Raw genomic sequence first — 19741 nt, 5'->3', positions numbered from 1 at the left:
ATACTCGGTTATGCCCCTCGATTGAATCCACGCTCAACAGATCAACCTAAACGAAAACACAACGGTTTTAGTTGATGACGTTAGTAGCAGTTGTTTTAAAAGGTCATCCGTTGACTCACCCAAGGAAAGGAAGCTATCTCCAACCAGGCCTGCCGCGGAACCCGAGAACTTAAGCGTCAACTCTGTACTACCTTCAAGGGAGACAAGTAGGGCCATATCTTAATCCAACATTCAAACTCGAATCGGTCGAGGTAACATTAGGGAATTCATCAAAACAATCCTTACCGAAGACTCACCGTGAACCGAAGTGGAGGAAGGAAGGCTTAGGTGGCTCGGCTCGGCTCGGCTTGGACTCGGCTCGGCTCGACTCGGCTCGGCTTAACTCGGCTTGGTTCTCGGCTCGGCTCGGCTTGGTTCGGCTCGCGGCTCGGCTCACTCGGCTCGCGGCTCGGCTTGGTTCGACTCGCGGCTCGGCTAACTCGGCTCGCGGCTCGCGGCTCGGCTCACTCGGCTCGCTCGGCTCGGCTCACTCGGCTCGCTCGGCTCGGCTCACTCGGCTCGCTCGGCTCGGCTCATGCGGCTCGCTCGGCTCGGACTGGAAGCGGATTATGGGTCGGGTCAGCTTGGAACCGGGTCGGGTTGGGCGAAACGGGCAGCACGGTTCTGAGGCTTCTTTCTTCCGGCGAACGACGGCGGCGGCGATTTGCGGACGACACACGAGGGATGCGGGTGGCTGCTTCGTGGAGCGGCGACGAGCGGCGGTGGCGTTGGCTGGGATTCGACGGACGACGACGAAGAGACGGGTTGCGGCTTGCGGATGGTGGCTGCGGCGAACGTCCGGCGAGGCTACGCACACCGACGGAGATGGAGATAGGGGCAGAGGACGGAGACGGAGAGGATGGTGATGGTGGCGGAGACAAGAAGAGAACGCTGGAGAAGGAGAAGACGACAGGGGCTGGCGGCGCGGTGGAGAAGAAGGAGGAAGCGAAAGTGAAGAAAGAAAATCGGGGGGGGGAGAGAGAGACGGCGCGCGGTTAGGGTTATTCTTTAAAAAAAATTTATTATATATATATATATATATATATATATATATATATATAACTTTTAATAATAATAATAATAAATAAGATATTATTATTATATATATATATATATATTAATTTCTACTTATCCTAATTAATAATTAAAATATATAAAGTATTATTATATACCTATACATATTTTAACCCAAAAAGATTTAATTAGTAATAATCATACTAATAATAATAATGATAATAATAGAAAATATTAATATTAAATTATATATATAGGTAATAATAAATACCAATAGTAATAATAATATAATTACTTATTATATTACTATTATAAAATTTACAAATATAAATTTAGAATTTCAGAAATTAATTCAAGATTTAACATCCCCGAGAATTTATATAAAACGACAAAAATAAATTTTACCTCGAAAGTTCGGGGCGTTACAAAACTTATTGGGTATCAACATTTACTCAAAAAGACAACTCAAACCACAAAATTCTTACTCTAAAAGGATTGATATGAAAGAAAATAGACGCCAGTGACTAAACGATCTCCGGTGGGTTACCACACATAGCGGCTGAAGGAGAAATGTGGTGTAATAGCTGGCTTGGTCGAGTAGCACATACGGAAGGAGAGGCGACAGCTTCGGGAGACAGGGACGAGCGGCTGAACCGCAATTGGAGTCGTTCTGTTGCGGTGGTGTGGACGGAAACAACGGGCGACAGCTTCGGAAGGAGGAGATTGGGAACGGAAAGGGCGACGCTGGTCGGAGCTTGGGAAGAAGAAGAAGAAAATATCAAGAGGGGGAGGGTGTCATTTTGTCTAGAAGAATCAAGAATAAAAAAAAAAAAAAGAAGAAGAAAAAGAAGAAGAAGACGAAGAAGAAGAAGAAAAAGTTTTTTAAACTTAAAAATAATGATGGAATGACAAAAATGTCCATCTCTTTAAATTTAAACTTCCTTTTTACCCTCCTCCATTCTATTCAACACCCATACGGAACCAATTATGCTTTAAAACTCCATTAATGTAGTTCTAAAATTTCCTTATTACACGAATTAATCTTAAGGAGTATAAAAGTATTTCAACTTATTTTTTATCATTAAAGAGATATAAAATATATAGATAAAATAAAAGAGAATGGAACGAGGGCTTACAGGAATTATCCAACATTTCCCACTAACTTTGGTCAAGGGGCAAAATTGTCATTTGACATTCTAGTCAAAGTCAAACTTTGACTTTTCAAGTCAAAAGTCAACATTTTGACTTTTTACCATTTTATCCATCTTGACTAATTTTGACCTCCCGAGCATGAATCCACATTCACTTTCTTAAAATTCAAATCACATTTGAATATAAAGTCGGTCAAAATTTGACTTTTCAAAGTCAAAAGTCAATATTTTGACTTTTCACAACTTTGACCATTTCCATCAATTTCGAGCTTCCAAATATGAATCCATATTCATATTTTTAACATTTTAATCACAACATAAAGCCCTATAACCGACGATTATATCACATATATTCATCGGTTTCCCTCTCCCTACCTAATTCGAACAATTTGAATTATTCCAACATATTGTTCTAAGTTAATTCCATATGAGCTAGCAAAGGAACCTAATGGACCTATAGATCTGGGCTCCAACGATCCGAGATTAACTGGCTAAACCCATTTTAGACTGAGCTAATCAACATTTGTTAACAAACGAGTCATTCCACTAAAGTCTCGTAGTTGCACTCCCCTCACTATAGATATATTTGTGTCTATTTGATATAACCATGATCAGTAAGTTAATCCTTCATAGGTTATTCGTAACCTCAGTTGGGTCAAAATACCGTTTTACCCCCGAGACTACATCTTGTTCCTTAAGTCCCACTGATTAACTATTGAACGTTTGGTTTAATGTCCATATAAACTGAATCCCTCTTGGGCCCATGAGAGGGCGAGATCCCTTGTTCAAGAATTGGATTTAGTCCTTAAGAGAACAACCTATCTACTAACCCTAAAACGGGTAGGAGTGAATTCCATCTTGCACCCTATGTCCCTAGCCATCCACCCGGTTTTACCCTTGAAATGGGAGGCTTGTTGGGCCAGCGATATTGAGTTGCCCTCACCCATGCAGATCTAAGGATAATATCGTTTGAGCAAAAGTTCATAGTTAGCTTAGGATTAAGATTAAGTTACCTAGGTCATCATAATCGAAATAGTCAGTTTATATAGTCAATTGTGTTATAATTTGAAAGTGACTATTTCATGGTTTCAGTCTTATGCAAACTCTTTACATAGGATGCCCCCACTTCCATGTCTCTACATGAACGATTCAGGATCACATCGTTTGTACTAACTACAAAGTGGGCCACATCCATAGTGTTCCCGAAATAAGGCGCCCAACCTTATTCATGTACTAGATCATTTGAGCTACAAACTCAAACTTGATCCATATTTATGTCTTTACATAAAGTTCAAGTCTACACTAGATAGCCTTGGGACCTTAGTTATTTGATTCAAGATTATAGTATTCTAATTTCACTAACAAGTCCTCAATAAACACTTTTTGGAATAGAATGTAATTTTAAACTATAAATTACGAGTTTTAGGACATAAATTCCAATACAGCTCCTCTTTCAATTTGGGCCAAAAGAGTGTTCGGAATCTAGGAAGTTATTAAGAGCATATCATAGTCTTTTACAGGCATTTTCTGAAGCACCTTGTACATCGTTTCCTTTTTCTTCTTGACCTTATCAGTTTTTGTCCGAATAGCAACATCTAATGGTTTTTAATGAAAGAAGAAAAATTTGACAGAAAGTTTGAGAGAAAAATTTTGAATCGAAAAGTTGAGAAATTTAAGATCTAATGGTTTGTGAGAAGGGTTTTAAAGGAAGATGCAGATGAAGGGATGGAAAAGAAAGCGTCTTCTTGCGTTGTACTCGCTGACAGGTTAATAAATTTGAGGTGATTATTAACAACACGCGTTTTGACCATTTTTACCCATAAACCCTAAAACTCTACACATGGTTGCCACGTGGCCATAATACACTAATTTTATAACTGAAATCACATTTTTTAATTACACAATAGGTGTAAACAATCGGTTAAGATCATGCAATAATCTAGACGATATTGTAATCAAAATGATATCTGATTTAAATGCAAACAATCGTTTTGTTAAACCTACACGATTGTGCTAGTTTATCTAAATGATTCGATTATACATTTGACATGATGGTAATATATGCTAAACAATCGTATACTTATTTTAAACGATCTTTGAGTACGTTTAATCGATCTTGTTATTACAAATAAAGTATAAATGATTAGGTTGTTAGTCATAAACGATCTTGTAGTACTCTATAAACGATTGTTTATGTCACTAAATGATTAACAATAAACCCAAACGATCTTCAAAGCGTAATCGATTTTTAAAATTACAAATTTGATCTAACGATCGATTAATAACAACCAAACGATAAAGTTAATATTTTAAACGATCGTTTACAACATTCAAGTGATAATCTTAATTTTTTCAAACGACCGTTTGACAACATCTAACCGTTAACGTTAATTATATTAAATGATCCTTTTTACAACATCTAAGCTATGATTTTATACAATTTAAACGATCTCGTAGTTAATGCAAAACGATTAAATGTAAATGTTTAATCAGTATAAAACAGAGAAGTTTTAAAATGTTCTTATACATTGATTGTAAACGTTTTTACATGCAAATGTTATCTACCTTCCTCGAACCAACTTTCCATTTGTATATAAATGTTACAGACCAAAATGTGTGCATACATTGCACCATCGAAGAAAGTTTACTTGTTATTTGTCAAACCCACATTACACTTTCGATCCATTTCCATCTAGCTCTAAAAGCTTGTAACCCATTGAAAAGGCTATTCAATCATTTCGACCAGGACCAACGTTTTCTGGAGGAGAAAAAGGATTCATGCTCAGGAAGTACGTCAGAGCTTACCATAGTCTTTTATAGAATTTTTCGAACCTACCCTCCATTCCTTTCCATCTGCATCTTGCACGTTTTTTCCATCTTCTTTTCGATGTTGTTGTCCTTGGTTAAAATAGCAGCATCTTGAAGCACATTTTAAAAGAGAAAAATGTTCAAGAGAAAAAATTTGGAATAAACCTAATGGTTTGACAACAGGTTTAAAAAGAAGATGAAGGATCCAAAAATAAAGAGCTTTTTGTAAGGCTAATAAATGGGAATTAATTGATTATTTACAACACACAAACTATTCACATGGTCTGCACGTCGCTTTAAATGATCGTGCTGCTAATAATTCATATCGTCGCTACGATAGACGTAAACGATCTCGTAGTTAATTCAAAACTACAACTTTAAATAAAGGCTAATAAATGATCTGTTAATAAAATATCAAACTTTTCCCATTTTCTCCACGTGGCCTTAATCTTATAACTGAAATGGCTTTCTCTAACTACACGATAAAGGTAAACAATCGATTAAGAACATGCAAATAAATATCTGATATTAAAATATAAATGATCATTGATTTACATGGAAATGATTGTGTTATTAAACCTACACAATCATGCTAGTAAATCTAAACGATCTTTTTATATGTTTTTCATAATGAAAATATTTGTTAAGCGATCGTGCATTTATGTTAAAATGATATTTGAGTAGGTCTAAATGATGCTATCATTAAATGTAAACAATCATTATATAATGTCTAAATGATTAGTCTTTTAATCATAAGTGGAAACGCTTAACAAGTATAAAACAGAGAAATTTTGAAAAGTTCTTATACATTGATTGTAAACGTTATTACATGTTTCCATTGTATGTAAATTTTATAAAACATGTTCATGTACATAACGTGATGAAAATGGAAAAATGTTTAATGCAATTGTATCGCATTGGACTTGGCTAACCCATTCACTGTCTGCGATAATCATTCTCCCTTTCTTTGAGACGCATTGGACTTGGCTAACCTATTCACTGTCTGCGATAGAATAGATCACCTTCGTGTCAAGCCATTTGATAATTTCCTTCTTTACTACTTCTTTCATCGTGGGGTTTAATCGCCTTTTAATACTGAATAGTGCCCTCTTGCCCTTCCTCCAACCTAGTCTTATGCATGCAATAGGATGGGCTTATTCCTTGAATGTCTATCAGGGTCCATTCTATCGCCTTATTGTGTCGTTTTAGCATAGTCAATAACGCCTTCTCTTATATGGCATTTAATTAGGCAGAGATGATGATGGACAAAGTGTCATTCTCCCCTAAATATGCATACTTCAGATGATGACAAAGATGATGGCTTGAGTTCTAATTCTAACGGCTCTTCAATTGATGGCTTATTTTTCTTATTGACTTTAGTATGCAGATTCAAATGCTCAAACTTCCTCGTATTAGACACGACATTCACTTTTTTCCAAAATGTCTTCAAGGTCGTCATTTTTGAAGAATTCTTCAGGGTTGAACAATTTTGTCAACACTTATTCCTTGCAATAATCCCATCCAAGGGATTTTATCGCGTTGCAATTTTTAGCATCAGAGAGGAACTTCATTGCATTAACAAATTTGAAAGTCACTTTGTAAACTCGATATTTTCTTGGTCTATTTTATTTTAATTTATTTTTTATGTGAATTGAATAAAAGAAAAATGGAAATTAAGTATATATATATATATGTATATATATATATATACATATTTTATATATATATATATATATATATATATATATATTTAATATTTTTATTAAGTAAAATAAAGAGAAAAGAAAAGAAAGGAAAAAAGGAAGGAAAAAGAAGAAAAAATTTTCATTTTACTTTTCTTCTTCTCTTCCCTCAACCGCCAAGGTTTTCTCCATCCATTTCCACCACTTTCTTCACCATTTTTGCGCCAACTTTCAGAGGAATTTCAAAGGAAAGAAGGCTGAGAAAGGAAGAAGAAGAAGTTCAAGAAGTTTTGTTGAAGAAAGACAAGGGAATTGCAAGCAAAGCTTCATCCTTGGCAGAAATTGATTCACACAGCACACCTCTAATGTTCTGTTGATTACGAGCTACACAAAAAGAATTAAGATGTGAGGTTTATATTTACTGAAAGCTAATTCATTTTCAAACAAATTTTAATAAGAAAGTTTGAGCAAATTTGGATGTTCATTGGGTGATTTTTGATGAAGAAAATAGGGCAGCTGGTTTTCACGCGATTTCAAGAGGTCTCTGGTTTTTCTTGTTTTTCCGAGAGTACCGGTGAAGTTAGGATCTCCATTTGGTATGTTTGAAAATATTATTTAATTTACTACAACTTTTATGAAGAAATCGTGAACCAAAAACGACTAAAAATAAGTTAAATTGTAGCAACAAGTTAAAGGGGCCGTGTGCGCGTGATTATTGAAGTTGTTTTGTTTCGAGGGTTATCTGAGTTTATTCATAGGGAATCAGATTTAGAAGTCTTGAGGTAAGTTTTAGAGGACCTTAAAATGAAGATTTTAATATAAAGAAATCTTATTTTGGTTAAGTATTGGAAGAGTTATGATCATTTGAATTTCATGCTGCGAATGTGGAAAATTTCGAGAAGTGTGTTGAGTATGCTTTATTGTTTTTAAGATGGACTTCTTTAGCATTATCCTTAGTGAGCCATGTTAAACATAAAATTTGAAGATCGTAATATTTAGGCTTATAATACTCGATTCTGATTGTTTGACAGACCAAGAGGAAATAGGTCGGATTTACACATCGGGAAACTAGTCAAGACTGTGAGTGACCAAAACAAGTTTTTAAAAATATTTTTTTTCTCCTAAATATTTACTATGGTTGACTGATCTACACGTTTATTTACCAAGTATTGAAAATCATTTGAAGTCTATGATTATTTTCAAGTATGAGTTTCGAGACTAGAATTCTTACTGAATGTTTATGCTAGCACATAATTATTGAATATCTGGAAATTATTTGAACCACTGTGTTTCAAACAAAGTATGAGTTACTAAATTTTGTTTTAAGAACTACAGCTTTTCACGAATAATCTAATTAAGTTTAAGATTTACGAAAGAAAATGATAGCATGCATGTTTTAATGTTTTCATACGATTTTTCTGATGTTTCTATTAATTACATGACTGAGGTGTTGAGCCCGAGGCTATATGGTACCTTGTGCACACAGGTTAGATTATGTTGTTGATGTTGAGTGTACTCTGTAACAATGATGTTGTCGTGAGTGTTAGGCGGACCCCACTACGACAAAGACAATGGGAGTGCTAGGCGAACCCCGCTACATCGTAGAGCTTGTAAACGTTGTTGTATTGGGTGTACCCTACACAACGTAGATTTGTCATGTTAGTTAAAATATTTTAATATACTTGATAGGCCTTGCTAGATTTCAATGACGTATATACTGAGTATTTAAGGAAGCTATTCTTACGATTATACGTCTATGTTTACGACTTGTATAAACAGATCTATAAGTATAAGCTTTCACGTGCTCTTACTTTTAAATTTCTTGTTTTAAACTGAGTCATTCACTGAGCTTTATAGCTTACCCTTCCAAAATGTTTCACACACTTTCCAGGTAGAGATCGAGTTCCCGGTGCCTGATAGACTACCTTAGTCTGCTGAAGTTTTGATATCGATTGCCAGTACATGGTTAGAGTTGTGCATAGAGTCTATTGTATTATAATGTATATATCTTTGTATGATATAGATACTCCACAGTTTGTGTAAGTTTTAGGAGCTACGGTTGTATAAACCTTTGTTGGTTATATTTTGGTTAAGGTGTCTCTAGGTTTACTTGTGAAATTAGTTTTTTCGATCTACATTTCATGCATGTATATGATTAGTCTAGGATTCGCTGTGTTGTGTGCATGTATAATAGTTTATATACGAGGTTGGCAAGTTCATCATATTAAAGTTTTAAGTAGAGTCAATAGATACAGGTAAAGAAAAGCATTGTCCGTCGACTTCACGCCATCTTTCGTCTAAGCTAGCAGGTAGTCAGGGAGAGGGTATGACATACTTATTGGTCATTAAGCCGCATAGTCAATTCCCTTTGGTGGACATTAATAAGGGCACGACCTATTGACAGAAACGGCCACCCTAAAATGATAGGAACCTCCCGATCAGCTTTGAAGTCCAGAATAACGAAGTATGCGTGGAATAAAAACTTGTCCACCTTAACCAGCACCTCTTCGATCTTTCCCTTAGGTCGCGTGATGGATTTATCAGTTATTTGGAACGCCATTTGTGTAGGTTGAACCTCCCCTATCCCTAATTTCTTGAAGATAGAGAGAAATATTAAGTTGATATTTGCTCCTAGATTGCATAGTGCACAACCAAGATCCATGCCACCTATTGAGCACGGTACAATGAAGCTTCCAGGGTATGTCATCTTCTCTACTACCCCATTCTTGAAGACGTCAAATATTGCCTGCGTTAGAGCTATAGTCTCAAAATCATTCATCCTTCGTTTCTTCACCAAAATATCTTTCAAGAACTTAACATACGAAGGTACTTTCTCTAACGCATCAACAAACAGGATGTTGATGTGAAGCTGCTTTAGGACATCCAGAAATTTTTTAACTATTTTTCATCGCCTTTCTTCTTGAGGTGACCAGGAAATGAAGGAGTAGGCAGTATAGGATTGGAGTTTGTCGCCTGGTTAGACGCTTCGCGCATTCTTCATCTCCCCTAGTGCTCTTCACTTCCTTGTTTTTCTCAACATCATTATTCTGCAAGAAAGAAGCATTATTAGTTTAAGAGATATCGAAGGGATTAGAAACAATTCTTGGAGTCCCATTCTTGGTGTTACGATCAGAAGTGGGATTTTTACGTTCAAGGTCAGGATCGTAGATGGTCAAATTCCTTCCGCTTCTAAGTGTCACAACTTGACACTTCTCTTTCCCAGATGTCCCGCTTGGTTTGGCGTTTCAGTATTACTTGGGAGGGATCCTTGTGGTCTTCCTGAGAAATCGCTAGCTAGCTACCCCAATTGTAACTCCAAATTTCTGATTGATGTGGCTTAACTTTGCAGAAGAGCATCTCTCAATTAATTGGCCACTCGCAAGCGTAATTCAGATTTGGTACACAATCTTGAACCAAATAACACTTTGTAAAAAAATAATACAAGATTTATGATTGATTGAAAACAAAGACCATGATTTCAAAAAAATATAAAAGAAAAATTGCAAAAGAAGAAGAGAAAAAAGAAGATGGAAAGGAAAAGAAAAATTGCTTAAGAAGAAGAGAAGAAAGAAGATGTATAGAAAGGGCAAACCTGGAATATTTAAAAAAATGGCCAATTTCATGGACTTTTTTATTTTGTTACACGAGCAGTAAATATTTTGATATTTTGTTATATTTATGAAAATTAACCTTAAATTAATGAGAAATCATACAAATTAAAAGCTACAAATATTTTTTTACCAATAGATTAAGTTTTTTTCTTAAAAAAATTAAACTAAGAAGATAATCAAATAATCGAAATTATAATAAGCAAGATCAAAGAGGAAATTAAAATAAAAAAGAAAACAAAATTGGTTCTATATTTTAGTTATCATAGTACCTAGGAATTAAGTAATTTAAAATTTAAATTTATCCAATCTCGAGGATATGATTTCCATACATATATCTTATTACAAAAATCTTGTCAATCATAATCAAACAAATAAAATGGTCTTTAACTATTAACTAATCAATAAAAAAAAATATCTTATTTCACATTAATATTTTAAGTAAGGTTAATTTTCATAAATAATATAACAAAACACCAAAATATTTACAGTCCGTGTAACAAAATCGAAAAGTCCATGAAACGGGCCATTTTTTTTAAATATTCCTGGTTTTCCCTTGCCACTTTTGAATTTCACGCAACTCCGATTTCTTCCTTCTTCCTTTCCATCTTCTTCCTTCTTTTGTAATTTTTCTTTTATATTTTTTCAAATCATGATCATTGTTCTACGATTATTAGTATTCTTTCTTTTATATCTTTCTTTCTCCACTTTTTCAAATTTCCACTTAGTAAACAATCTTCATCATCTCTCATATATTTCCTCTTTCAGATCTAGACGATCATGTAACGAAGCTAAACGATCTTGGTTCAAGATTGTGTACCAAATATAAAAAATCTTGGTACACGATCTTGAATAAAAATTGTTTACATCTTGATACAAGATTGTTTACCTCTTGGTACAAAACGATTGTGTATAAAATCTAATAGATGTTAGTACACGATTTTGTACTAAATCTAAATGATCTACCAAGATCGTTTAGATTTTATACACGATTATTTAGAAGAAGAATAACATGTGCTCATGCGGCCAATGTTGATACTACCTACACGATCGTGTATCATTTCCTACATGATCATGTAGCATCGTGTGTTATTTCTTACACAATCATGTATCATTATTTTTTAGAAGAAGAATTACATGTGTGTGTGTGGCCGATTGATCACGTGTTGACTGGGACATTTTTTGTATTTTTCATTATGGGCCTGTGAGCTTTTTCCATTTTCGAAATTGTTCTATATGTAAATTGTAAGGTCCTGATTGTGTACCACCAATGCGATAAAGACCTTGTCATAAGGAATGCAGAATGAAAAGATTTTTTATAGTAGAATTTTCATGAAAGGATTATGTGTGAGACTCTGATCTAAAGAAAGGAAGTTCTATCGAAGAGGGTTCTTGTTGGGAAGTCATGTCGGATAAGAATAAGTATGGGACATCCTGCAAAAAATGATGTGAAAAGAGAAATAACGACGTGAAGGAAAATGCTTCAATTTAAGTTCTACTGCGTGAAGGCAAGCGACGAGATAAGAATAGCTGGTGAGAAAGAAGCATGCGTTGGATACTAAGAGTTGGGCGTTAGCATAGTAATGCGAGAAGAAGTACCTATGCCTAAGAAAGTGTGACGATGAGTAAGTATCTTGTCAAGATGACTTGACAACTCGCTGAGGGAAGTAAATGTATGTTGCTTCTCGAGAAGATAAGAGGGTCAGGTGATTAAAGAGTTTGGTTTTTCCAAGGAGATAAGGTGTGCATCTCGAGGTAATGTCTAATAATCGCTAATGTTTAATCTACATGTTGAGTTTGGGTTGGCTGTATGACGGGAAAAATCAAGAAGGCGACACATGTAAAGCGTGAAAGTGACCATTGGATGTGAAAAGTCACTCTATATAAGACCAAAGACCAAAGGAAAAAGGGGTTGTTCTTCTCAATGGCAAGGGGAAGTTCTAAATGCTGAACCGTCGGTTAAGGGAACCGTAGGTGAGAAGAGGAATCCAAAAGTAGAGAAAGAAGGAGTTGAGGCTAAGTATTCTTGTTAGCGACAAAATAAGGTTTCAATGTGATTTCTAAGTTGTTATTTAGATGTATTATATTGATGATTATTTGAAGGTATTCTGTCGTTGATGTTTATTACATAAGATTGTTGCTATTGTGATTTGATGTAAGGAAATTAGGTTAGAAAGCCAACCTTTCGGTTTGTAATGATAGAATAACGTGAGAAGGTGGGATCTATTGCGAGACACTAATGGAAATCTCAGGTAACTAGCATAATGCTGGTTGATTGTGAATTGTAGATCTCGGCATGAGGAAAATTCCAGGTTTAGGCAAGATGGTTACGAGATACTAGTTGAATGTGAATCCGAGGTTTGAGAAAGATTGAATGTGATGAGATGCTGGTGGAAATTCTAAGTAACTCGTGTGACACTTGTTGGGTGTGAAGCTCAGGTTCGAGCGATGAAGAATCCCGGGTCTCAATGATGAGCATGATTTGCAAGAGGATCTAAGGGAATGGTGGTTGTGGCACTTGTTGTACTGATGGTTGAATTGTTTGTGAATTGATGCGATGAGATGTATACGATATGGGTTGATCTTTTTATTCTTAATTCTTTCCGTTTTCTCCAAAAAGGTTTTCTCAAACTCATCACTCATTAAGTCTATTTGACTTACGTTTTAAGGTTTCCTCTCCCCAAGTTGTCAGGCATTGAAGCTAAGTGAAAAATGGATCTCAGACATTGTAGCCTAGTTAAAGAGGGAGGCAGAGTTACTTTGTAGCCTTATGTGGCATGATAACAGTGTCATCCTATTTTGAATTTAAAGAGTCGGTTGGTAAGAGCATCACTCTTTAACGTCCAAAACTCAATTCAGCAGGAAAATGAGTGTACACCTACGCCAGTGAGGCCAAGCCCAGAGAGCAAAAAAGTCGAAGAAATGAGGTAGGGAAAGGAAGCCCAGAAGGTTATCTTCTAAGTTGGGGTTGTTGGGAGACCGAGGTGAAGAAGGGAAGAAGCCCCTTGGTGGGAAGAAGAAGGACTGCATGAAGATCAGACTATGTTATATTTTATGCAAAGTAAAGTTTAAGGTGTACTTTGTAATTTGTGAATTTTGTAAAAGTGTTAAGTTAATAAAGAGAGGAAGTTTAATTTATTAATCTGCTGTGTATATTTTTGTGCTTATCGCCTACAAGTAAGAGTTAAGTAATAAGAGCTGGGTCATAAAGCTAAGTTGAAGAGTTGTTTTTCGCTACAGAGAGTTGTGAAGTTCTCTAAGGCTCAATGGAAGAGCTTCGCAAAGAGGCAAAGAGAATGAGTTGTTCTGCTTAAAAGACATTCAGCCCGCCATAATGTCGGTTACATGATGTCTAGCCGATACGCCCTCATCTGGTTGCATGGGGGTGACATTTGGGACAAGACGAGATATAAATATTTTGCTGGTTTGTTATATTTTTCAAAAACTCCCCTTAGTTACTAAAACATTATTATTTAGTTACTAAAGCATTGTTAAAATTTTATTTAAACAAAAGACAATGTCGGTTACATGATGCTCGATACAGTATGCTAACTCGATAGTAGATATTCCGTACTTAAGCCACTCAGTACTTGATGCTCTACGAAGCATGCTCTCAGGCTTCAACCATTTGTTCGTGATTTAGTTGGAGTAACGTTGGTGAGCAATCGATCAATGGCGCTATTCAAGCTTTTAACTATGGCCGCATCTCGAACAAGAAAACAATCCCTCCTCAAAACCCTTCGTTACATGAGCAATGTCCCTGAAAATACGGTCTACAGCGGCCCCACCTCCCAAACTCCTAATCAAAGAGTCACTCTCACCAATCTTAGACAAAAGTACAAGAAAGGTGAACCCATCACCATGGTCACTGCTTACGATTACCCTTCCGGTGTCCATTTGGACATGGCTGGGATTGATATTGCTTTGGTTGGCGATTCGGCTGCCATGGTTGTGCACGGCCACGACACTACGTTACCGATTAGTTTGGATGAAATCCTTGTTCATTGTAGGGCTGTTGCTCGTGGGGCTAGGAGACCTCTTTTGATTGGTGATTTGCCGTTTGGTACTTATGAATCCAGCTCTGCGCAGGTTTTTTTTTCCTCTTTTCCTTTAGGTGTTTGAAGAAATGACAAAGTTAGAGAATGTTTGTTTTTCTGTTGTCGTTTGAATGGGCTGTACGCGGAATTTAAGGGATTGTGAAAATGTCTACTTTTACTTGCTGATGGAGTTATTTAAAAGATTGAAAATGGTAAGTCTTGCATTCATATCAAAATATGTTTTCATTTACTTTCTGGTTAGATTAGGGCATCATAATGTCTCAAAATGCATAAACAGACCCAAATTACTTTTTGTTGGTATTTTGTTGCTTTTCTTTTTACAACCATCACTTGCTGTAAAGTAAATGCTTCACTTTTCCATTTTTATACTTCCTGTTCTCTTGTGACTCCTTTCAAGTGGGGTTTCTACCCTTTTCTTTGTAATTTCATAACACCAATAAAACTGATTCCCATACTAATTATTAAAGGAAAAAAGACATAAACTTGAAACGAACATATCTTGTGGAGTAATTTATTTTGATAATTCGCTAGTTTAGAAATGTGTATATTTTGATGGGAAACTAGAGTGGAATTGGTAGCTGTAATTGAATCGTACTAGCAACCTTTTTTAGGATGTCAAAACCTTAAACAAATCAGTAACTTCTATTGGAGAGGTCGAGCCTGAGGCTAAAGGCATTGTGGCATGTGGGTGTAAACTGCATTCATGGAAGGGCTAGAGAAAATCTCAGTAGAGGATCGACTGATATTTGAGTTTTAGGCATATTATGGAATGGAAACACAGTTTCATGGAAGACCACGTCTCTTGGGATGAAGAACTTTTTGTGCTCAATGTCATACAGCTTGTAAAGCCTTCATGCCATGGGGATAGCCGATGAAGACAGAGGGAACAACTCTGGGATGAACTTGGAGCGATTGTGAGACAGTGAGGATGCATAGCATAAAGAGCCAAAAATTCTTAAAGAGATATAGTCAGGTACCGTGTTATTCAACTTCTGAAATGGAAACTCCCATTGCAATAACATGGATGGAGTTCTATTAATCAAATAAATGGCTGTTAGTATACATTCTCCCCAAAATGTTAAAGGAACTTGAGACTGAAAATATTGTACACGAGCTGTATTCAATATGTGCTGATGTTTCCTTTCAACAGCAGAGTTCTGTTGGGCACATCGACACATGAGTATTGATGTACCACTCCTTTTTTGTTCAAAAAATTCAGTGAATTTCAATTCAGGTGCATTGTCAGATCTCATTTGCTTTATTGTCTTGCCACGTTGAGTCTCGATGAGTTTAAAAAACTGTGGTACAATGAAAACAACATCAGACATGTGTTTGAGCATGAATATCCAAGTGTAATGAGTGGCATCATCAACAATAGTAAGAAAGTAAGGATAACCAGCATGAGTTTGTGTTGAAAATGGTCCCCAAATGTGTACATGAATTAAATCAAATGCATTTGAAGACAAGTGATTATTGGAAGTAAAAGATAACTTCCTTTGTTTTGCCAAAGGACACATTGTACAATGAGATACTTTGTTTACTGTAGAGGATTTCAAATGTAAAAGGTTTTGTAATGAATAAGCAATCAGCAGAGGGATGGCCCAGCTGTTGATTCCATAAGGATGCTTTATTATCAACAATAGCACAAATGGATATATTTGCAGGAAAGTCTGGTCAAGAATGTACAGTCCTTGGAAAAGTTTAGCACTGCCAATCCTTTCTAAGTGTACTTGTCCTAAATGATGCAAGTGTTAGTAGAAAATTGAACAAAAACTGATGAATCCTATGTAATGGCACTCATAGAGAGTAGATTGAAAAATATCAGGCATATATAGAACATTTCTCAAAATAAGTGTGTCAGATAATTTCACAGTATCAGTGCTTTTGACCTTATTGGTGTTTTTTTTTTGGCGAACTAATGGATGCAGAACATGGTTCTCTGTCAGTAAGGAATTCTTCAAAACAAGATATATGTGTGGAAGCTCCTGAGTCAATTATCTAATGAGGCAGAGAGAGTACCTACTATGTGAGTGGTAGAACCACTTGAAGAGGCAGCGAATTGAGCTTGAAGCTGGTTAAGGAGGTTTTGGCACTGTAATAGGGCCTCTGTTGGATTTGTGATGTTGTTCAGATTGGGAGAGAACTCATCGGTCAGTGTTATTACCGAATTTGTACTGTTGGTGGAGGAAGTGCTCGAGTTACTGTTGTTGAGTCGCTGCTGTTTGGGCTTATATTCAGGAAGATAGCCATGGACTTTGTAACACTTATCATTGGTATGTCCTGAGATGTTACAATGAGTGCAAATAGGCCGATCTTTGCGTTGTATATGTGCGGAGTCGTTCTTCGCATTGTTTGAAGAGATAGCAAGTGCAGTGGCTGGAGCAACAGAAGAAAAAGAACCTATTGCTTGTTGTTGTCCTTCTTGAAGAAGAAGGGAGAATGCTCGAGAAACAGAAGGAATAGGTTCTATGAGGAGGAGTTGAGCACGGGCTTGAGCAGAAGACTCATCAAGTCCCATGAGTAAGTCCATAAGGTATCCAATTTAAAGAAAACTAGCAATCTCTTGATTTCCTTCACATCTGCAATTTCCACAAGTACAAGCAGGCCTGTTGAAGTTTAATTCATCAACGAGAGTTTTAAACTTTGTGAAATACATACCCACATAGTCTTGATTTTGAGTGAGGGTTGCGAGAGATCTCTTCAACTGGAAAATTCGAGGAGCATTCTTTCCCTAAAAACGCTCTTTGAGATCAAGCCATATACTTCTTGTCAAATCTGCAAAGAGGATGCTGGCTGAAATCGACTTGGATACTGAGTTCAAGATCCAGGATATGACAATGTTGTTGTTTCTGATCCATGAGGGAAGGCATTTGGCCGAGGAAGAGTTCCATCAACAAATCCGAGCTTGTTTTTGACTGATATTCCCATGATTATTGAACGACTCCAAGAAACATAGCTTTCCTCTATTAACGACTCAATGACTAACACTGAACTTGTGTTGTCATTGTGGTGCAGATACTATGGATTGAGATATTCTTGATTCTGATCAATTGAATGTTGAGGGCCATCAGATGTAGGAGGAACGTTTTCTTGAGGTTTAGACAAGGTGGGCGGAATCGGATATGCAGTTTGGGGGTTCTTGGTAGGCATGGTGGTTTTGGTAGGGGAAGGTGGTTGAGAGGGATCGAAGGAAGGAGAAGTCACTCAGGAGGGAAAATATGCTCTGATACCATATTGGAAGCTAAAAAGAATTATAAATGACTTTCTCACTTTATTGAATGGCTGCCCAATGATATATAAGTACCAATGATAAGAGATTGTTTAACTAACTAACAAATTTTAAATCTCTTAACTAATTGTTTAATAACTTCCCACTTGATGAACATCGATCCAGAATTGTGTTGCCATTATTGACAGGCTGTTGATACGGCAGTGAGAATTCTGAAGGAAGGGGGAATGGATGCAATAAAATTGGAAGGGGGTGCACATTCTAGAATAACAGCAGCAAGAGCTATAGTCGAAGCAGGGATTGCGGTAATGGGGCATGTTGGACTTACTCCACAAGCAATTAGTGTTCTTGGAGGATTTAGACCTCAAGGGAAGAATATCGTCAGCGCTGTTAAGGTACCTCCACTCCTCTACTTATCTCTTCCTCTTATTGTACTGTTTGCAGCTATTTCTTGGACACCATTCTGTGGTTATGTTGCACAGTTTTTCGTGTTCATTTTGGCTTTTATGCTGAATAGCATCTTTGCAGGTGGTGGAAACTGCAATCTCTCTACAAGAAGCTGGGTGTTTTGCTGTCGTCCTAGAATGTGTTCCTCCAGAAGTTGCTGCTGCGGCTACAGCTGCTCTCCGTATTCCCACCATGGGCATTGGAGCAGGGCCTTTCTGTAGTGGACAAGTTAGTTGATTGCACATCCATCCTTATATATGCCATCTGTACATACGTACATGTATATATATAAATAAATATATGACCGCTAACTATATTTCCTTTCCTTGAGCTGTTTGTTTGTTTCTCGTTTGATCTGGCATATTATTAATAACTTCAAATTATTTCTTTACCTAGTTGAGGATTTGGAGGTTCTCTCCTGAATGAGAGAAGCATCGAAGGTTGTCCCTGTGGTCCTCTTTTATGGTTTTCAAGTCCTAGCACAATGTAATTGGAAGACAATGGCTGTAACTATTTTAACTGTTTCAAGATTCCCTAAAGGGTGTGGATGCATCAGAATATAGAAGACATTCAAGAATAGTGATTTTTTTTTTCCGGTCAACAGTACACTCACTAACAAGTGGAAATGAAATAACAATTTGATCACATTTGGGTTTGAATGCCGCTCTCGTATTGAAAGGAGAGTGTGAAGAAGAAAATGGACATTGCATTCATTCAATTAGGAGAGTCAGGGTTTATGATTTATTAAAATATTTCAGACAACTTGTTGGATTTTTATTTTTTGCTTTTTTTTAAATAGAAATGTCAGTTTCATCTTCCATACTTGTTTGATAAGGTTGATCGGTGTGTTCTCTTGTTGTACTTGAGAACTTGACAACAATCATAGAGTCGAGTCGAATGCCCTTTGCAGTTGTACTAATTAATTTTCTTAAACTCAGGTGCTAGTTTACCATGATCTTCTCGGCATGCTTCAACACCCTCATCATGCTAAGGTTACCATCAGGCTGCACTTTTGTTTCGTATAGGTTTCTCCATGTTTCTTTATGATGTTGCGACTCCTTTTGTTTATGCCCTTTGCAGGTGACCCCGAAATTCTGTAAGCAATTTGCTCAAATAGGAGATGTCATCAACAAAGCTTTATTAGAATACAGGGAAGAAGTATCTAATCGTTCGTTTCCTGGACCGCACCATAGCCCATATAAGATCAGTGACCCTGATCTGAATGGTTTCTTGAAAGAGTTACAAAATATGGGATTGGATGAGGCAGCATCAGCAGCTGCTGCTAAAGCCAACCGATGATTGAACTCAGGCCACATTTAATTGGCCCGCCTTCCTTGGTCTTGCTTTTTTTTGAGTTTTAAATAATTCAGGGAATTTATAAGGTGGATCAATTTGTTCAAAGAATCAGTAGCTGGAATGCTTCAAACTCTTGTGATCGCAATCAACGTTTTCTTTAGGCAACCAGTTCCTTCTTAGATTTCCTCAATGATGAGCCCTTTCTTTTAGTTAGCTGATATGAAGATGTCTTTGGATTCTGAACAAAATGAAGATATCCAAAGAAAACGGAAAAGGAAGCAAGGCCACAGTCGCATGATGATTCTTTTTCTAACTAAATATTTTAGTGGTGGAATAAGCAAGCAAAAAAAGATATACCTATCTAAACTTAAGTTGTATTTCTTGCATGCAATAAATGCATGCTCCAATA

General features: G+C 36.6%; 1 protein-coding gene and 1 long non-coding RNA gene across 2 annotated transcripts; both read left to right on the top strand.

Moving 5' to 3' along the window:
• The first annotated feature begins 13814 nt into the window (after nucleotides 1–13814).
• LOC103489751 (3-methyl-2-oxobutanoate hydroxymethyltransferase 2, mitochondrial-like) lies at nucleotides 13815–19522 on the top strand. Its single transcript, XM_008449056.3, has 5 exons — nucleotides 13815–14391; nucleotides 17778–17984; nucleotides 18118–18264; nucleotides 18975–19028; nucleotides 19117–19522. Exons 1-5 carry the CDS (start codon nucleotides 13975–13977, stop codon nucleotides 19333–19335), a joined length of 1044 nt encoding a protein of 347 aa, XP_008447278.1. The 5' UTR covers nucleotides 13815–13974; the 3' UTR covers nucleotides 19336–19522.
• On the top strand, nucleotides 14398–15593 carry LOC127144309 (uncharacterized). The gene is made up of 2 exons (XR_007815954.1): nucleotides 14398–14551; nucleotides 14972–15593. It is a non-coding gene; the product is annotated as an uncharacterized LOC127144309 (long non-coding RNA).
• Nucleotides 19523–19741: the final 219 nt, after the last annotated feature.

This window comes from Cucumis melo, chromosome 1 (assembly GCF_025177605.1).
Source record: "Cucumis melo cultivar AY chromosome 1, USDA_Cmelo_AY_1.0, whole genome shotgun sequence".
Classification (NCBI taxonomy): domain Eukaryota; kingdom Viridiplantae; phylum Streptophyta; class Magnoliopsida; order Cucurbitales; family Cucurbitaceae; genus Cucumis; species Cucumis melo.
Note: the sequence above shows the minus strand (reverse complement) of the source record. Positions and strands in the feature narration are given on the sequence as shown.

Bases quoted from the DNA above. Each gene is read 5' to 3' on its own strand.
- LOC103489751 (XM_008449056.3), top strand. From the start codon at position 13,975: ATGGCGCTATTCAAGCTTTTAACTATGGCCGCATCTCGAACAAGAAAA. The intron at 14,392-17,777 runs GTTTTTTTTTCC...CATTATTGACAG, and splicing joins ATGAATCCAGCTCTGCGCAG to GCTGTTGATACGGCAGTGAG. The intron at 19,029-19,116 runs GTTACCATCAGG...TGCCCTTTGCAG, and splicing joins AACACCCTCATCATGCTAAG to GTGACCCCGAAATTCTGTAA.